The sequence below is a fragment of the Oratosquilla oratoria genome, chromosome 9, assembly GCF_046742065.1.
Source record: "Oratosquilla oratoria isolate Oo_2021 chromosome 9, ASM4674206v1, whole genome shotgun sequence".
Taxonomy (NCBI): domain Eukaryota; kingdom Metazoa; phylum Arthropoda; class Malacostraca; order Stomatopoda; family Squillidae; genus Oratosquilla; species Oratosquilla oratoria.
In genome coordinates, this window is record NC_134785.1 from 28,196,322 (window position 1) to 28,215,816 (window position 19,495).

At 42.1% G+C, this 19,495-nt stretch overlaps 1 protein-coding gene across 1 annotated transcript in view; it reads right to left on the reverse strand.

Moving 5' to 3' along the window:
* Positions 1-19,495, reverse strand: part of LOC143028284 (CD109 antigen-like) — a 90,393-nt gene that overhangs the window by 29,994 nt on the left and 40,904 nt on the right. The window contains exons 17-23 of the mRNA XM_076190148.1: positions 19,092-19,208; positions 11,341-11,454; positions 9,995-10,113; positions 8,445-8,510; positions 4,626-4,796; positions 1,711-1,842; positions 42-242 (exon numbers count right to left, since the gene is read on the reverse strand). Coding sequence (XP_076046263.1) covers positions 42-242; positions 1,711-1,842; positions 4,626-4,796; positions 8,445-8,510; positions 9,995-10,113; positions 11,341-11,454; positions 19,092-19,208 — 920 coding nt within the window. The remainder of the gene's footprint in view (positions 1-41; positions 243-1,710; positions 1,843-4,625; positions 4,797-8,444; positions 8,511-9,994; positions 10,114-11,340; positions 11,455-19,091; positions 19,209-19,495) is intronic.

Below are 19,495 nucleotides of genomic sequence, written 5' to 3' on the forward strand. Positions count from 1 at the left end.
CATCAAGTACAAAGGTACAAAAGCAAGCTAGGAACACTTACATCATTTGGGAAAATTGGCCCAATTATATCTCCACTAAGAGTAATATGTCCTCTGGGAGAATCTGAGACATATCTCCTCCAAAGAATCTTGGGAATAATATTGGACTCTTCCACAACAATGTCCATGTGTTCATACACAATTGCACGATTTTTGAGATCCAAAAGAATTGCAGTGTGGCGATCAATGGTGGCACCTTCAGGCTGCAAATGATAACAGAAAGAAAACTCAATCATACATTTAAACATAAAATAACAACTTCAAAGATAGAAGATAAAATGCATTTTAACTAAAAGCAGAAAACTTAAAATGAATATGTGGAGGGGTGGACTAGGGAAAGATGATAAGAAAAGAAAAGAGAGAGAGAGAGAGAGAGAGAGAGAGAGAGAGAGAGAGAGAGAGAGAGAGAGAGAGAGAGAGAGAGAGAGAGAGAGAGAGAGAGAGAGAGAGAGAGAGAGAGAGAGAGGAGAGGCAGGAGAGAGAGAGAGAGAGAGAGAGAGAGAGAGAGAGAGAGAGAGAGGGAGGAGAGAGGGAGGAGAGAGGGAGGAGTGAGGGAGGAGTGAGGGAGGAGTGAGGGAGGAGAGAGAAGAGAGAGGGAGGGAGAGTGTGAGAGAGAGGGAGGGAGAGTGTGAGAGAGAGGGAGGGAGAGTGTGAGAGAGAGGGAGGGAGTGTGTGGGAGGGAGAGTGTGGGAGGGAGAGTGTGGGAGGGAGAGTGTGAGAGAGAGAGAGAGAGATAGATAGAGAGAAGGAATGAGGGGGTGGAGGGAGATAGAGAGAAAAAGAAAGAGAAAGAAGGGGGAGAGAGACGGTGAGGAGAGAGAGGGAAAGGGGACAGAGAGGGAGTGGGGAGGAGAGGGGGAGAGACAGGGAGAGGGAGAGAGAGGGGAGAGAAAGAGTGAGGGGGAGAAAGAGTGGGTAAGAGAGAGAGGGGGGAAAAGGGGAGATAGGGGAGAGAGTGGAGAGAGATAGGAGGGAGAGAAAGTGAAAGGGAGCGAGAGATGGAGGAGAGAGAGGGGGAGAGAGAGATGGAGGAGAGAGAGAGAGATATAGAGAGAGGGGGAAAGGGGGGAGACAGGGGAGAAAGTGGAGAGACAGAGGAGGGAGAAAGAGAGAGGGAGATAGAGGGAGAGGGAGAGGAAAGGGAGGGAGAGATAGAGAGGAAGAAAGATAAGGAGGGGGAGGGGGAAGGGGGAGGGAGGAAGGGAGGGAGGGAGAGAGAGAGGGAGGGAGGGAGAGAGAGAGAGAGGAAAGAAAGAGGGAAGGAACAGAGAGAGAGAGAGAGAGAGAGAGAGAGAGAGAGAGAGAGAGAGAGAGAGAGAGAGAGAGAGAGAGAGAGAGAGCGAGAGAGAGAGAGAGAGAGAGAGAGAGAGCGAGAGAGAGAGAGAGGGGAGGGGAAAGGAGAGAGAGAGGGGAGGGGAAAGAGAGAGAGAGAAGGGAGGGGAAAGAGAGATGGGGAGGGGAAAGAGAGAGGGGAGAGAGAGGGGAGAGAGAGAGAGAGAGAGAGAGAGAGAGAGAGAGAGAGAGAGAGAGAGAGAGAGAGAGAGAGGGGAGAGAGAGAGGAAGAGAGACAAGGAGATATTAAATTGCTGAAAGAAAAAGAAGGATAAGAATAATAAAAAGAGGAAGAGAGAAAACACAAACACACACACATATATATTATATATAAAATACCTCAATAAGAAGCGTAGCTGATTCTTCGTCACGCCCAACCTGAGTAATAGCTGTAACTGTGAGTTCTATCTCACCCTGAGGCACTGTTCCAACTACAGGTATTAGAACCTCTACAGAGCTGTCTGCTAGTACCTGAAATTTTGTGGTGACATCAGTTTATGTCCATGTATAGTCATTGAATAGATCATAGTGCATAATGATACAACTACACAGGAGGATAAGGTCAGTCTGTTGGCCCTGGTCTCTCTTGCAGAGGACTAGTGACCTTCAGGTAACTGACTATACAACTCACCCCACCTCCCTAACTCTCTTCACTTGCTGCCAAAGTATCTTTTTATTATTTTCAAAATTTTGTCAAACTCCTACTCCATCTTACATTTGCTCTCCTTTTTGCCTCCCTCACCTTTCTTCTTGTTGTACCTCTCATATTTCCTTAGTTCTACCTGACACCCAATCCTCATGTGCTCACTTCTCTTCTACTACTTCTCTTCATTGCACCATTCACTACCCTTCCTTCTATTCCCTCTCCCTCCCATCCTCCTCATCCCACCTATCATCTTTGCATACTTTGTCACTTCCTCCTTAAAACATACCCATTCTTCTAGTTGTACCTCATCTCATACATACATATAAAAAGGGCTCCTTCCCTTCTACCAGGGAGGTAGTCAAAGTCAAAAGGCACAACACTCCCTCCCATTTCATCCCAACCCATTCCACTCCCATCCACTACCCCTCCCTCATGTACCTCGTCTCAATTCCTAAAAAAAAAAAAAAACTTTCACACTTCTCTCAATTTCTTCTGGTTTTCCTTCTCATTCAATTTGTTAACACTCAGCATCTCTACCCTTTTCCTCCACTGTCACTTTCCCTTCTATATAAAAATCTTGACACTCCACCAATCTCTCCCCTGAAAACATTAACATCCAGAACTTTTTCTATCCTTCCTTTGGATACCACTACATAATACATTAATGCCATATCAACCACTCTTCCATCTAACACCCTTTCTCATTTACCTAGTTGTATTTACCTAGTTGTAATATACGGGAGGGGAGCTATGCTCGTGGTGACCCGTCTTTGTATCTCTCTGCATCAAGTTTTATCTTAAAATCTTGTATAGTGTTAGCACATACTGTTTTGTTGTCTAATTTGTTCCATGTATTTATCGCTCTGTGTGGGAAACTGTTCCTTTTCAAGTTTTTTCTATAACTATCCTTTTTCAATTTTTTTCCGTGTCCTCTTGTTTTACCGTTGTCCCACATTAATAGGTCGTTCCTGTCTAAAACTTCCATTCCTTTCATCATTCTGTAGATAGTTAGCAAATCTCCTCTTTCTCTTCTTTGTTCCAGAGTTGGTAGGTTCAATTTGGATAGTCTTTGCTCATATGTTAGTTCGGCGAGTGTCGGTGCTAGTTTTGTTGTCGCTCTTTGTAATCTTTCTAGTTTCTTAATATTCTTTTTGGTACTGGGTGTCCAAAGTGATGCTGCGTACTCGAGTTTTGGTCTTATTAGTGTAGTAAGTATTTTCCTTATCATTTCTTCGTCCATATAGGTAAATGCCACTTTGATTGCTCTCAATAAGTTGTAGGTTTCTCCGAACATCTTGTTTATATGCTTATCTGGTTTCATGTCCTTTCCAATCATCACTCCAAGATCTTTTTCATAGTTTGTTTTATTTATTTTTTCTTCCCCAATTCTGTAATCTTTTGATATTCTATTTTTACTCTTTCCAAATTCCATTATGCTGCATTTCTTAATATTGAATTTTACTTCCCATTTTTTAGTCCAATTCCATATTGTGTCCAGATCTTGTTGCAATGAGTTGCAGTCCTCTTCCGTTTTTATGTATACTTAAGCTTGACTGTTCTTAAACAATATTTCTTATTATCAACTCCATTTCTAAACACATCTCCAATGTACCTCTACACTAAGGTTCTTAACTGGTGCCCCAAACCTCCCTACTACTTCATCTATTGGCTTATCCCCTATTCTAGCATTGAGATCCCCCAACAAAACTATAGTCACAGATCCCCCAACACCACTATATTCACATTCTTCCCAAAACTCTCTAGACACTCATATCCATCCAGAAAGCCTCCTTTTCCCTTTTAATTTTCTCCCTATCAGGCTCACATGCTCCCAAAAATCAACATCTCCCATCCCAGTTTCAGCTTCACCTACATAATCTTTGAAAACCCTTCCATCCACTTCACTATGTACCTTCTTATATCACAATTACCAGTAGAACTACTCCTCCCCTCCCTTGCCCACTCATCACTCCTGACACCCTTTCCACCACACTCCCAAACTCAAAATCACCCCTCCCTTTCAATCTAGTTTTACTAAATGCTAACATATCCATCTTCCTTCTCACAAATTGCCAATCTCTTTCCATTACTCTCATCTGTACCCCAACCACACACATTTAACGACTCAATTTTTAGGGTTAAACTGGAGATCTTCCAGACCCTCATATGTCTTGACTTCTCATAGGATAAATATACATAGAACAGGATCCCCAGTCTCATCACTATGTCCCACTTTTTTGCATTTCATGCCTCCCATGGAAATCATGGAGGCAAAGGTCTTTTCCCCACCTATCACAGGGGGTGAGAAGAGGTGAAATCATAGAAGTGATAAAGGACATTTTCATGGGTACAGCATAAACGAGTGGCAGTTGTAGCACAAAAGTAGCATCAATCCTCTATGAACAGAGATTTTACTCTAATATAGACAAATGATGCGTGGTTTCAGTTCATAGGAACACCCTAAAATAATTCAAAGCACTGGCTGCATGATGCCATGTAATCATGAATGCATAATACCATGCAGTCAATACCCCCAGTACAGCATATGTTTATTTCATTATATAAATAAGTAAATACATCCCATGTAGGTACAGCATAACTTTCTTACCGTGACTAGGTGTTGGAAATCAGCACCTACTTCAGTTGTTCTTGGGTTGAAGAAATCAACCACACCAAACTCTTCCACTAACACAACCTTGTGGCTATCAGTTCCATGGAGTACCAGAAGAATCATTGCATCAGCCTCCATCATGTTATACACCATCACACGCATGCTAACCTTAAAGGAGTAAAGAATTTGATAATAGTAATCTTCTAAAAACAAGTTGAAAAACACGAAATATAAATATATATATTCATACTCAATGACAACAATGTAAGATGAATATCCTTTATCTGAAATGCTTGAGGATAGATGCATTTTAAATTTCAGATTTCTTTTTTAAGATTTCAGAATATTTGCATAATTTCATATGTACAACAGGACATACTGGAATGGTACCAATAAGTGGCACATGTTCAATATGACATGAAGAAATAAGAAAACAACTTAAAAAATTACAAAAATATTTACATACAACCCAGTAAATCAACCTTCCACAAGGCTAGGTCCCTCAACTCTAATCATTCAACTCACCTGCAAAACACATACTACAGGCCTATACATATCTATCTATCTACCAAGGGCTTTTTCCCCCTTATAAGTGTGGTAGCCAAGTCAAAAGGCAAGTACCCACTCCCGCCCATTCCACTCCCATCCACCATCTTTTCCTCTCTCTCATCTTAGCTCCTCATGGATGACAGGTCATCCCTGTATCATGCCCACTGACCTGGGTCAGAAGCAATGCAGCAAGACACAGCACATCCACAGCAAGGGTGCTTCATGTTTCTGCCCCATACACTGCCATCAATAATCACCCCTTCATATAGTCTCTTCTTTGTATCCATTCCCAAATGCCTATTTCTCATGACACTTTTTAATCCCCTAAGGCATTTATTTGTTTTTCTCAGTCTACCTGTACAATTTACTTCCACTCCCACTCCTCCCTTTCCTGCCACATGCAACCCCAAATACCTAAAGCTATCTACTTCCTCCAGCTTCTCTCCTTTAAGACACTTCCAACTTGCTGCCTCCTCTCTTCTTGTACATCTCATTACCTTACTTTTAATCACATTTACCTTAAACTTTCTCTTATCACATATCCTCCCAAACCCTGTCACTAACTTCCTTAATCCCCCCCTCTGACCCTGTTATAAGCAGTGTCATCAGTAAACAACAACTGACCTCCCACTTTTCTTCTTTTTCTTTAACCATCTGCAGGCCCCTACTCCTTACCCTTGCACTTACCTGCCACACCATCCCATCTATGTACACACCAAACAGCAATGGTGACATGACACATCCCTGATGCAATCCCACTTTTACCTCAAACCACTTGTTCTCTCTATTTCCTATTCTAATGGGCTCTACTACTTCTGTAAAAATTATTGAGTGCCCTTAACAGCTTTCCCTCAATCCCATATATCTGCAAATCCATAAAGCCCCAAAAACATACTTACCTTTTCCAAAAACTTTCTCACATATTTGCCTTACCACAAAAATCTGATCCACACAACCCCTATCTTTTCTAAACCCACACTGTTCCTCACTAGTTACCTCTGTTCCTCTACTAATCCTCTCAATTAAAACCCTCCTATAAGCCTTCCCAACTACTCAACAAACTGATCCCTCTGAAACCTACTACACTCATATTTGTCCCCTTTTCTTTGGTAAAGCAGAACTATATAGGCACTCCCATCCCTTAGACACACATTAAACAAACTCGATAGTTAGTCCACTATTAGTGTACCTTCTTCAGACACACCACATAACACCCATCTAACCCAGGTGCCTTACCTGTTCTCATCATTTTCAAAACTACTTGCACCTCATCTTTTCTTATTTTTCATTTTCTATCATGGTCATTTTATTAGTGCCTCCCACTACTACCACTAATCCCTTCTTATCCCCCTTCACATTCAACAGCCCTCTAAAACACTCTTTCCTCCTTCCCCTTACTGTCTCCTCTTCCATTAACATCGATCCATCTGCACCTTTTACCTTTTCTTCTCTATTTGACTTACCTCCCCTTCCTCTCTTAATTTCCTTCCAAGACATCTTTTCATTATTTTCAAAATTTTCTGTCATACTCCTCCCCCATTTTATATCTTCTCTCCTTTTTGCATTTTTTTATATTTTGTTTTGCTTCTCTTCTTTTTTCTTTGTACCATTCATGTTTCTCTCATCCTACTTTGCAACCAGTTTATGAATCCTTGCTTCTCTTCTACAACCTTTTTTACTTCATTATCCCACCACTCACTAACCTTCCTTCTATTCTCTCCCATCCTCCTTGTTCCACATACCATCTTTGCACACCTTGTCACTCCCTCCTTGAAACACCTCCAGTCCTCCTCCACTCCTGGCTCTACTCTATCCTTCACCACCTCCCATATGTCTCTCAGCTTCTCCTGGTACTCCTGCTCCTTTTCTTGCTCATTTAAACAGTTTACTCTAAGCACCTCCCCTACCTTCTACCCTTTTCTTCTTTCTCCACCTATCTTCCATTCTCAACTTACCTTCCACCAAAAAATTATCTTATTTTCCCCACTTTCATACCTGAAAACATGGACATCCAGAATTCTTCCTACTCTTTTCCTGGATACCATTACATAGTCCATTAATGCCTTATTAATCACCTTTCCATCCATCACCCTCTCCCATGTGTACTTGTGCTTGACCTTTTCCCTAAACACTGTTTTAGCTATCATCAACTCTCTAATCACATCACCATTATCTCACCACTATGAATTTTACCTGGCACTCCACACTTCCTAACCACTTTGTCTATTGGTTCATCCTGTACCCTAGCATTGAGATCTTCCAAAACCACTACACTGACATTTTTCCAAACCTCTTTATGTATTCATTTAAATATATCCAATAATCCTCCCTTTCTTCTATACTCTTCTCACTACCTGGACTTTATGTGCTCACAAAAACCCACATCTCCCTTCCCATTCTTACTTTCATCCACATTAACCTTGAAGAAACCTCCTTCCACTTACCTAGCTCCTATGTAATTACAGGTTCCTTCATACAAATAAGATATCTATAGCTTTCATGAGTTTTACAGTTAATGTTAACAAACTAATCAAAATGGACAGGATATTATGATGTAACTCTGTCCTTTAAATAAAAAAATTGGTAAATTATATCAAGTAACATGGGTTATGCACAAAAAATGCAATCAACCAACCAACTGTTGCCTTGAGTTTCACTAAGTGGAAAACCTGCCGCCTCACAATGAAGGCAATGGTCCTTGGAATCTCCCATAGATCTCTCTGAGAAAAGACTTTGGCCTGCAGTCTGTGCTGTATCAGTGTTGGATGGTTTCTATGTTAACAGCTGAATGTGGTAGAGAGAGGAAAGCAGTTTCTGGTTGTAAACTCTCAGTAAGAGAAAGTGCAAGAAATACAGCTGAAGCTGATGAAGAGATATTTTGGCTCCAGTCCAGTGACAACATCAGCCCCTCAGGGCTGCACCTCCTGATAGAGTTGAGGGAGCTGACTATCTACATTATGTATCAAAGGCTTCTTCACAACCACCCAAGGCATTCACCCAACCCCACCCATCCCACTCCCACCTGTCAGCAATTTGTTTCATTTTCATTTTAGCTCCTTGTGGTTGATAGGTCATCCCTGGTTCCCTCTCATTGCCCTGGCCATAAGCAATGCAGCAAGACATAGCACATCCACAGTAGGGCCAGCTACTTCACTTACACAGTGAGTTTTGAAATTTGGCTCCTTTACTGTCCATCTTGCATGACCACCATGCGCATGACTAAATAAATATATTAATCTAACATTACAGAATGTGTCAACTACATACCTGTTCTCCACGACGGCATGATTCAGGCATCTCCAAGGAGATGTAAAATGCTGGTAAAGACAAGAACTGGAAAGAAGAAAATTAAATTTCAATACACCAGTTTCATCATATGCATACATCAGTCAAACCAATAATTTCTTCCAATTACAATAGTTTTTCCAATAAATGTGGAGTGCAAAGACCACTTAGAGACACTATTTCCTTGCTTAATTCATCTTATATAATCTTACAATTTCCAACATACTTTATTCCAAAACAGAAAGAAAATAAGCTCAAAACAATTTCTGCACTTTAATTTATGGAGTGCTATACACTGAAGTAGAATGGAATATTTATTCATCTAGATATTCCATTCCTTATATAGGAGGTAGCCAAGTCAAAGCACACACACACTACCACCCATTCCATTCCCTGTCTCCTGACCTCTGCCTGGATCCGAAGCAATGTAGCAAGAATGGAATATGGTGAGGAGGAGGAGGAAAGAAAGAAAAAAGTGGTAATATGAACAAAGACAGTTTCCCTCTTATCTTAGCTCCGTGTGGATGAAGCATCCCTGTCTCCTGTCTCTCTGAAATAGTCTATCCATCTTCCCCTTACCCCCTTCACTTTCATCAACTTCTGTCCATTTGCACTTTTGATTTTCCCTCTCTACCTGACTTACTCCTCCTCATTCTCTTCACTTCCTTCCAAAATATTTTTCTATTTTTTTTTTCTGCTATAGTCATACTACATTTTACATCTGCTCTCCTCTCTGCCTTGTTCACCCTACATTTTGTTTCTCCTCTCCTTTTTGTAATATTCATATGCTTCCCTATCACTACCTTGCAACCAATCCACATATATTCGCTTTCTCATTACTACCACTGCCTTCGCCCCTTTATCTCACCATTCACTATCCTTCCTTTAACTCCCTCCCATCCTCATCCCACGTACCATCTTTGCACATTGTCACTTCCTCCTTGAAACATATCCATTCTTTTTCTACATCTACCTCTCCTTTCTTTCTCACCATCTCCCATACTTTTCTCAGCTTCTGGTATTCTTTCTTCTTTTCCTACCATTTCAACTTATCAACTCTTAGCACTTCTCAACCTCCCACTCTTTTTCTCCTCCTCCACTTCCCCCCCTCACTGTCAATTTCCTTTCAATCAAATAATGATGACACTCCTCCACTCTCTCCCTTGAAAACATGAATGACCAGAACTCTTTCTATTCTTCCTTTTGATACCACTACATAGTCCATTAATGCCCTTGGCTATATCTATATACCATAGAGCTTTTCCCCCTTATAGGGAGGAAGCCATCCAAGACATGCATTCAACCCCACTCATTCCACCCCCATTTGTTTCCCTATCCTCTTAGCTCCTTTTGGATGAAGGGTCATCCCTGTCTCTTGCCCACTGTATGAATCAGAAGTAATGTAGCAAGTCACAACACAGCTAATCCTACCTCCCTGTCCCCTCATGCAAAAAATAAAGATGCTGAGAAATCCCTTTTGGGATACATCCTTGGCTACATAAAAATATAAATCTTTAGGGCAACATACTCACCTCCTGTGGTGCTGGCACTAAACCAAAGCCATGTTCTTTACTAATGCTGAACCCATTCAGTATATATGGGTCATCCACTTTATTCAACTCAACAAAATTTTGTTCATGGCCTTTGTGTCCTGAAATTTAGATAGTTATAATATATTATGCACACATATGAAAAGACCTTCTTCCTCCTATATGGAGAGGTGGGGGTGGGGGGAGTCAAGCAAATACACATCCCACACCCATCAAAACCCATCCATCACCCCTCCCATCTTAACACGTCATGAATGAAGGCTCTTCCCTGTCCCTCACCAAACTACTCAGGTCAAAGGCAATGCAGTGAGACAGCATCTCCATAGCAGAAACCAACAGCCCCACTGCTTCATTAAATGGCAACTCCCCTCCTCATCCACTCAAAAATAAAATCATGGGACATTTACTATGACTATCAGAAGACTGATGGCCAGGAAGAGATTCTCTATTCCCATCACATTCATAGATATATCAAAATGGCCCTTTCCTTCTTTTGGGTGGGGTGGTCAAATCAAAGTATATGCCCACCTTTCACCCATCCCATAAGCCTTCCCAACTACACTCAACAAGCTGATTCCTCTGAAACTACTACACTCACACTTTTCCCCATTTCCCTTGTAAAGTGAAACTATACAGGCAGTCCTCAGGCACTCTACCATCTTTTAGACAAACATTAAACAATCTCACCAGCCAGTCCACCATTACTGTACCTCCCTTTTTTAATGCTCTGCATGACACCAATCCAATCCAGGTGCCTTACCTGCTCTCATCACTTTAATAACTGCTTTCACCTTATATTTCCTTATTTCTCCTCCATTTTCCTCATTCATCACTGTCATTTTCTTAGCACTTCCCACTGCAACTACCTTTCCCTCACTATCCTCCTTCACATTTAGCAACTCCCTAAAATACTCTGCCCATCTTCCTCTTACTGCCATCTCTTCCATTATCATCTCTCCATCTGCACCTTTTATCTTTTCTTCTCTACTTGATTTGCCTCCTTTTCCTCTCTTAATTTCCTTCCAAAACATCTTTTTATTATTTTCAAAACTTTCTGTTATACTCTTACCCAATTTCATATCCACTCTCCCCTTTGCCTCCTTTATCTTATTATAATACTGAGCATTGTTTCTGGTGAATCACACATGAAAGGGGAAAACTATAAAGTAATAAACTATATACTGTATGTTGATAACTATAATCCAATTGGAGTGCTCATTAATATTTGAAATTAAACCCTTCATTAACTTAGTCTGAACAGAAAAGTTACTTGTATAATTTTTACATTATATTTTTCTCTAGTCATCACATTCTGAGTCCATACTCACCAATATTAACATCTAACCAAAGCCAGTCTCCATCTTCAGCATCAAACAAATCCCCAAACCGTTCAAACTGATGGACACGGAAACTCATCTCCTTGTCTTCCAGGGGATCAAAGCCTGAAATATGAGTTTTAATTACAGATTTACCCAATTATTCATTTATCCATTTTCTAATCCCTTTCCTTATAAAGAGATGACCACTATTATGTAACCATTTTATGTAGTACAAATGTACATTGGTTACCTGACAATGGTGTACTTAAAAGGTAGCTTGAAAAAAAAAAAATATATATATATATATATATATAAATATATATATAAATATATATATATATATATATATATATATATACACACACACACACACATGGAAAAAAACTGAAAAAAGATAGTTACAGAAAAAAATTGAAAAGGAACAGTTTTCCACACCGAGCGATTAATACATGGAACAAATTAGACAACAAAACAGTATGTGCAAACACTATACAAGATTTTAAGATAAAAGTTGATGAGAGATACAAAGACGGGTCACCACGAGCATAGCTCCCCTCCCGTATATTACAACTAGGTAAATATATATATATATATATATATATATATATATATACATATATATATATATATATATATATATATATATATATATAATAATAATAATAATGTACCTATATGCTATAGGCATTCTTCCCCTTATAAGGGATGTAGCCAAGTGAAAAGGCATGTACCTACTCCCACCCATTCCACTCCTATCCACCACACTTTCCTCCCTCTCATCTTAGCTCATCGTGGATGATGGGTCATCCCTGTATCCCATCCACTGCCCTGGATCAAAACCAATGCAGCATGACACAGTATGTCCACAGCAAGGCCACTTGACTTAATCTGTGACTCCTCTCTCCATCCCCTAATGGGGTATGGGCTGTATGTTAACGTAAAGTAATGTAAAGTGCTCAAGAGAAAAATGATGGTACTTTATTGTACTATGACTGTCTCTTCATTATGCTGTCCCCCCCTTCTTAATACTGTCTTGTATAACTTTTTTGAGTATATATCTCCATTTTCACCTCTGTCCCTTGGTAGGACAAAGAAAGAATACTGCCACACAGTTTTCCCACTTGAGTCATAAAAAGCAGCTAAGACAGGATGGAGTGATGGAACTAGATATCCTGGTCTCTGTAACACTATTCCTATGAGAAGTCAAGACAAATAAATAAATAAATTGGTAAATAAACAAATAAGCCATCTTCCAATTTTAACACCTTGAAGATTAGTTATTTTACACACCCCTCCACAGTACTTGAGTTACATGCAATACAAAGGCATTACTCCAGTCAGTCAATCATACATACATACATACATATACCAAGGCTTTTTCCCCCTTCCAAGGGAGGTAGCCAAAAAGGGAAAGGCACAAAAACACTCCCACCCATTACATCCCCAAATACACTCCACACCCCTCCCACCCTTCCTCTCATCTGAGCACCTCCTGGATGACGGGTCATCCCTGCACCCTGCCCACCGCCCTGGGTCAGAAGCAGTGTCGCAAGACACAGTACATCCACAGCAAGGCCGCTTCATTTAATCGGCGACCCCCCCTCTCCGTCCCCCTTTGCATATAAGGCGAGGACGGGGAGAAATCCCTTCGGGCTGCGTCAAAATTTACTCACACATACTACCCCACCCCCCACCCACCCCGCCCATTTCTCCTCATGCAGTCACAACATCATCCATATACAACCATTCTCCACTCACCTCTGTCTTCCGTCCTCTCCCTTCCTTCCTCAACAGACATTCCCCTCTTCCCCAAAGCCCCCTTCACCCCATCCATCCACCTCATCCTAGGACGTCCCCTCATGTTCACTCCCTCCATATCTGCCTTCCATACCTCTTTTACTAGTCTTTCTTCACTCATTCTTTCCATGTGTCCAAACCATCCTAATATTCTTTCATCAACCCTATCTCCCAAATCCTTTTTCACCCCTGTTCTCTTCCTCACCTCCTCATTTCTCACTCTATCCAGCCTAGTAACCCCCACCATACTTCTCAGACACCTCATCTCAAACACATTCAAACTCCTTCTCTCTTCTTCTCTTATGTTCCACGTTTCTGCCCCATACAGTGCTGTTGGCACAATCACTCCTTCATACAGTCTCCTCTTCGCATCCATTCCCAAATGTCTATTCCTCATTACACTCTTTAAACCACCAAGGCATTTACTCGCTTCTCTCAATCTACATTCTACCTCCACCTTCACTCCACCTTTTCCTGCTACACTTGCACCCAAGTATCTAAAACTATCCACTTCCTCCAGTCACTCTCCCTTAATGTTCACTTCCAGTCTACTGCCACTTTCACCCCTTGTACATCTCATCACCTTACTTTTACCCACATTTATCTTTAGCTTTCTTCTATCACATACTCTCCCAAACTCTGCCACCAGCTTCCTCAATCCCTCCTCTGACCCTGCCACAAGCGCAGTGTCGTCCGCAAACAACAGCTGGCTCACCTCCCACTTTTCTCCATTTTCTTTAACCATCTCCAATCCCTGACTCACTACCCTAGCATTCACCTCTCGCACCACCCCATCCATGTATAAGTTGAACAGCCAGGGCGACATAACGCATCCTTGACGAAGTCCCACCTTTACTTCAATCCACTCACTCTCTCCATTTCTAATCCTAACACATGCTCTACTACTCTCATAAAAACTCTTGACAGCTCCCAAAAGCTTTCCTCCTATCCCATAAATCTGCATAACCTCCCACAGTGCCTTTCTGTCTACCCTATCATAAGCCTTTTCCAGATCCATAAAAGCCCAAAAAACATCCTTCCCCTTTCCTATAGCTTTCTCACATATCTGTCTTACCACAAAGATCTGATCTACACAACCTCTACCCGTCCTAAATCCACACTGTTCCTCACCAATTACTCCTTCTGTTCCTCTCCTAATCCTCTCAATTAAGATCCTCCCATAAGCCTTCCCTACTACACTCAACAGGCTAATCCCTCTGAAATTACTACATTCACACTCAGTCAATCACTCAGTCACTCACTCTAGGATATTGCATGGCCCAGACGGAGTATGTGGCATTGTCATTATTTATGCAGAAGGAATAAGAATCATATCTTCAAATCACTTGTGTTTTATGTCTTGCTGTACAGCTGCAAGACATGGATACTGAATGCTGTCTTGAAGAAGCATCTCGATGTCTTTGGTACTAAGTGTCTTTGGAGAATCATGGGGTATCACTGGAATGACTTCCTATCACACCAGAGATTGCACTGTGAGACTCTGTCTAGGCCAGTTACCAACATAATTCATGAATGTTAACTGATTATATGGGCATATGGCACATTTCCCTAATGTTGATCCTACTCATAAGTTTATCTCCACAAGAGACAACCTTTGATGGAGGAGATGAAGGGGGCACCCACAGAATTCATGACTGGGGAAAGTGGATCAAGCCTGTTAAATTGTTTGGGGTGGGAAGGGTGTCTGCATGGAAGCTTGCTCAGAGAGACTGTGGGGACTGGCACTGGTATGTATTTACCTAGTTGTATTTTACCCGTCTGGGGTATTGGCTGCTTGTTATTGTGGCAAAGTAGCATGCAGTCGATACTTTAGGGTCTATATGGGGCGCCCCTACGGACCAGAGCCACACATCATTTTGTCTATGATAGAAGAAAACTCTGTTCATAGAGAAATTATGACATTTTTTATACTATGACTGTCCCTCCGTTATGCTGTCCCCCAACCCCTTGTTGCTGTCCTGTACCATTTCTCTGATTATTCTCTTTCTGTGATGGGGGAATTCCCTGTGGTGGGGGAAAAGAATACTGCCACCAAGTATTCCCACTTGGATCGTAAGAGGCGAGAAGAAAGGGACGGGGATTGGGACTAGGCATCCTTCTCCCTGTAGCCCCACGGGGCATATCTCCTAAAAATAAAAGTGAAGGCATAAGGGGTGCTGGAGGGCCTCGGACCAGCACCCTAAGGTTTGGGTCTTTTAATGTGCGTGGATGTGGTACAGATGAGAGTAAAAGGGAAGAGATAGGTAGTATGTTTGTGAGAAGAAAGATGGATGTGTTGGCTTTGAGTGAAACTAAGTTGAAAGGGAAGGGTGAGTGTAAGTGGGAGGTTATCAGGAGTGAAGAGAGGGCGAGGGAGGGAAGGGGTGGCTATTCTAGTAAGTGAGGAGATAGGTAAACAGGTAGTGGAGTGGAAGGAGGTTTCCTCAAGGATAATGTGGATGAAGGTGAAACTGAGAAAGGAGATGTGGGTCTTTGTAAGTGCATATGGGCCTGGCAGTGAGAAGAGCGTGGAAGAAAGGGAGGCCTTTTGGATGGATTTAAATGAGTGCATAGAGGGTTTAGGAAGAAATGTCAATGTAATAGTACTGGGAGACCTTAATGCTAGGGTAGGAAATGGTCCAATCGATGGAGTGGTTGGGAAGTGTGGAGTTCCAGGAAAGAATCGTAGTGGAGAGTTGATGGTGGAAATGTGTCTAGAAAGAGAGTTGATGATAGCAAATACAGTGTTTCGGAAGAAAGTCAAGCATAAGTACACATGGGAGAGGGTGGTGGAGGGAAGGGTGGTAGATAGAGCGCTAATGGATTATGTAGTGGTAAATAGGATTATGATAGGAAGAGTTAAGGATGTACATGTGCTAAGGGGAGAGGGTGGGGGAATATCAGATCATTTTTTGGTGGAAGGTAAGTTGAGAGTGGAGGATAGATGGAGAAAGAGGAAAGGGACAAATGGTAGGGAGGTTCTTAGAGTGAACTCCTTGAATGAAAAGGAAAAGGAGAAGGAGTACGGAAAGAAGCTGAAGGAGGCGTGGGAGGGAGTAAAGGATGGAGTAGAGATGGGTGTGGAGGAGGAATGGGGATGGTTCAAGGAGGGAGTCATAAAGTGTGCAAGGATGGTGTGTGGAACAAGAAGGACAGGGGGAAATAGAAGAAAGGGTAGTGAATGGTGGGATGAGGAAACAAAGAAGGTTGTAGAAGAGAAGAAGCGAGCATGCAAAGATTGGTTACAAAAGAGGACGAGGGAGTCATATGAGAGGTACAAAGAAAAGAAAAGAGAAGTAAAGCAAAAGGTAAAGGTTGCAAAGAGGAGAGCAGATGTGAAATGGGGTAAGAGTATGACAGAAAATTTTGAAAGTAATAAAAAGATGTTTTGGAAAGAAATTAAGAGAGGAAGAGGAGGCGAATCAAATAGGGAAGAAAAGGTAAAAGGTGCAGATGGAGAGATGATAATGGAAGAGAAGGCAGTAAGGGGAAGATGGGCAGAATATTTTAGGGAGTTGCTAAATGTGAAGGAAGATAGGGAAGGAAAGATAGCTGCAGTGGGAAATGCTAAGAAAATGAGAGTGATGAGTGAGGAGAATGGAGGAGAAATAAGGAAGGATGAGGTGAAGGCAGTTGTTAAGATGATGAAAGCAGGTAAGGCACCTGGTCTGGATGGATGCCATGCAGAATGTCTGAAAAAGGGAGGTCAAGTGACGGTGGACTGGTTGGTGAGGTTATTTAATGTTTGCTGGAGAGAGGGTAGAGTACCGGAGGACTGGAGGAGTGCCTGTATAGTTCCTCTTTACAAGGGAAAAGGGGACAAGTGTGAATGTAGTAGTTTCAGAGGGATTAGCTTGTTAAGTGTAGTTGGGAAGGCTTATGGGAGGATCTTGATTGAGAGGATTAGGAGAGGAACAGAAGGAGTAATTGGTGAGGAACAGTGTGGATTTAGGACAGGTAGAGGTTGTGTAGATCGGATCTTTGTGGTAAGACAGATATGTGAGAAAGCTATAGGAAAGGGGAAGGATGTTTTTTGGGCATTTATGGATTTGGAAAAGGCTTATGATAGGGTAGACAGAAAGGCATTGTGGGAGGTTATGCAGATTTATGGGATAGGAGGAAAGCTTTTGGGAGCTGTCAAGAGTTTTTATGAGAGTAGTAGAGCTTGTGTCAGGATTGGAAATGGAGAGAGTGAGTGGTTTGAGGTAAAGGTGGGACTTCGTCAAGGATGCGTTATGTCGCCCTGGCTGTTCAACTTATACATGGATGGGGTGGTGCGAGAGGTGAATGCAAGGGTAGTGGGTCAGGGATTGGAGATGGTTAAAGAAAATGGAGAAAAGTGGGAGGTGAGCCAGCTGTTGTTTGCGGACGACACTGCGCTTGTGGCAGGATCGGAGGAGGGATTGAGGAAGCTGGTGGCAGAGTTTGGGAGAGTATGTGATAGAAGAAAGCTAAAGATAAATGTGGGTAAAAGTAAGGTGATGAGATGTACAATGGATGAAAGTGGCAGTAGACTGGAAGTGAACATTAAGGGAGAGCGACTGGAGGAAGTGGATAGTTTTAGATACTTGGGTGCAAGTGTAGCAGGAAAAGGTGGAGTGAAGGTGGAGGTAGAATGTAGATTGAGAGAAGCGAGTAAATACCTTGGTGGATTAAAGAGTATAATGAGGAATAGACATTTAGGAATGGATGCGAAGAGGAGACTGTATGAAGGAGTGATTGTGCCAACAGCACTGTATGGGGCAGAAACATGGAACATAAGAGAAGAAGAGAGAAGGAGTTTGAATGTGTTTGAGATGAGGTGTCTGAGAAGTATGGTGGGGGTTACTAGGCTGGATAGAGTGAGAAATGAGGAGGTGAGGAAGAGAACAGGGGTGAAAAAGGAGCTGGGAGATAGGGTTGATGAAAGAATATTAGGATGGTTTGGACACATGGAAAGAATGAGTGAAGAAAGACTAGTAAAAGAGGTATGGAAGGCAGATATGGAGGGAGTGAACATGAGGGGACGTCCTAGGATGAGGTGGATGGATGGGGTGAAGGGGGCTTTGGGGAAGAGGGGAATGTCTGTTGAGGAAGGAAGGGAGAGGACGGAAGACAGAGGTGAGTGGAGAATGGTTGTATATGGATGATGTTGTGATTGCATGAGGAGGAATGGGCAGGGGGGTGGGGGGTGAGGTAGTATGTGTGAGCAAATTTTGACGCAGCCCGAAGGGATTTCTCCCCGTCCTCTCCTTATATGCAAGGGGGGACGGAGAGGGGGGGTCGCCGATTGAATGAAGCGGCCTTGCTGTGGATGTGCTGTGTCTTGCGACACTGCTTCTGACCCAGGGCGGTGGGCAAGGTGCAGGGATGACCTGTCATCCAGGAGGTGCTCAGATGAGAGGGAGGGTGGGAGGGGTGTGGAGTGTATTTAGGGATGAAATGGGTGGGAGTGTTTTTATGCCTTTCCCTTTTTGGCTACCTCCCTTGAAAGGGGGAAAAAGCCTTGGTATATGTATGTATGTATGTATTTTACAGGATGAGAGCTATGCTTGTGGTGACCCACTTTTGTATCTTCAGCATCCAGTTTGATCTTAAATTCTTGTATATTTTTAACACTCGGTGTTTCTTCATTCAGTTTGTTCTCTGTGTGGAAAGTTATTCTTTTTCAGATCTCTTCCTCATGAAATACACAATTATTATGCAATATTTAGCTTAGCTGCAACACTACAGTGCTTTCTTTTGGTTGCTGGCCCTGTTGTGAATGTGCTGTGTCTTGCTGCAGTGGAACATCCCTAACCAGAAGAACAGTGGAAGGTGTCAACCTCTCCTTCAGGATCCCCATACCAAGAACATGTGTAAATTTCTTAGAAGGGAAAATTCCTTGGGATTAAAGATGTCAAGGCATAAGAGGGCCTGGGAGGACTCAAACCATAACCCTAATAATTGGTCTTAATGATAATAAAAGAAAATTAAAAACTTACATTCCACCTCATCAAAACCATCAGCACAGTCTTTATATCCATCACAGCGTTTGTAGAATGGGTAGCAGCCTGCAGTCATGCAGGGTAAATAACCCTCAGTGCGATTACAAGCATTTTCTGAAATGAAGTAAAAATATACTTGAATAAGGCTGTACTTTTAAAGTAATATACCCATTTACCAAAAGGCCTTTTCCCCATTATAAGGGAGGTGGCTAGCCAAGGCATACACACAACCTTCACCCATCCCATATCCATCAAACACCCATTTGTTGTCTCTTCTATCTTAGTTCATTGTGGATGAAGTGTCATTCCTACTCAAGTAATAATACCCATAAAAGGGCTGGAGTGCTTATATAGTTCTGCTTTACAAAAGAAAAAGGGACATATGAATGGACTAGTTTTAG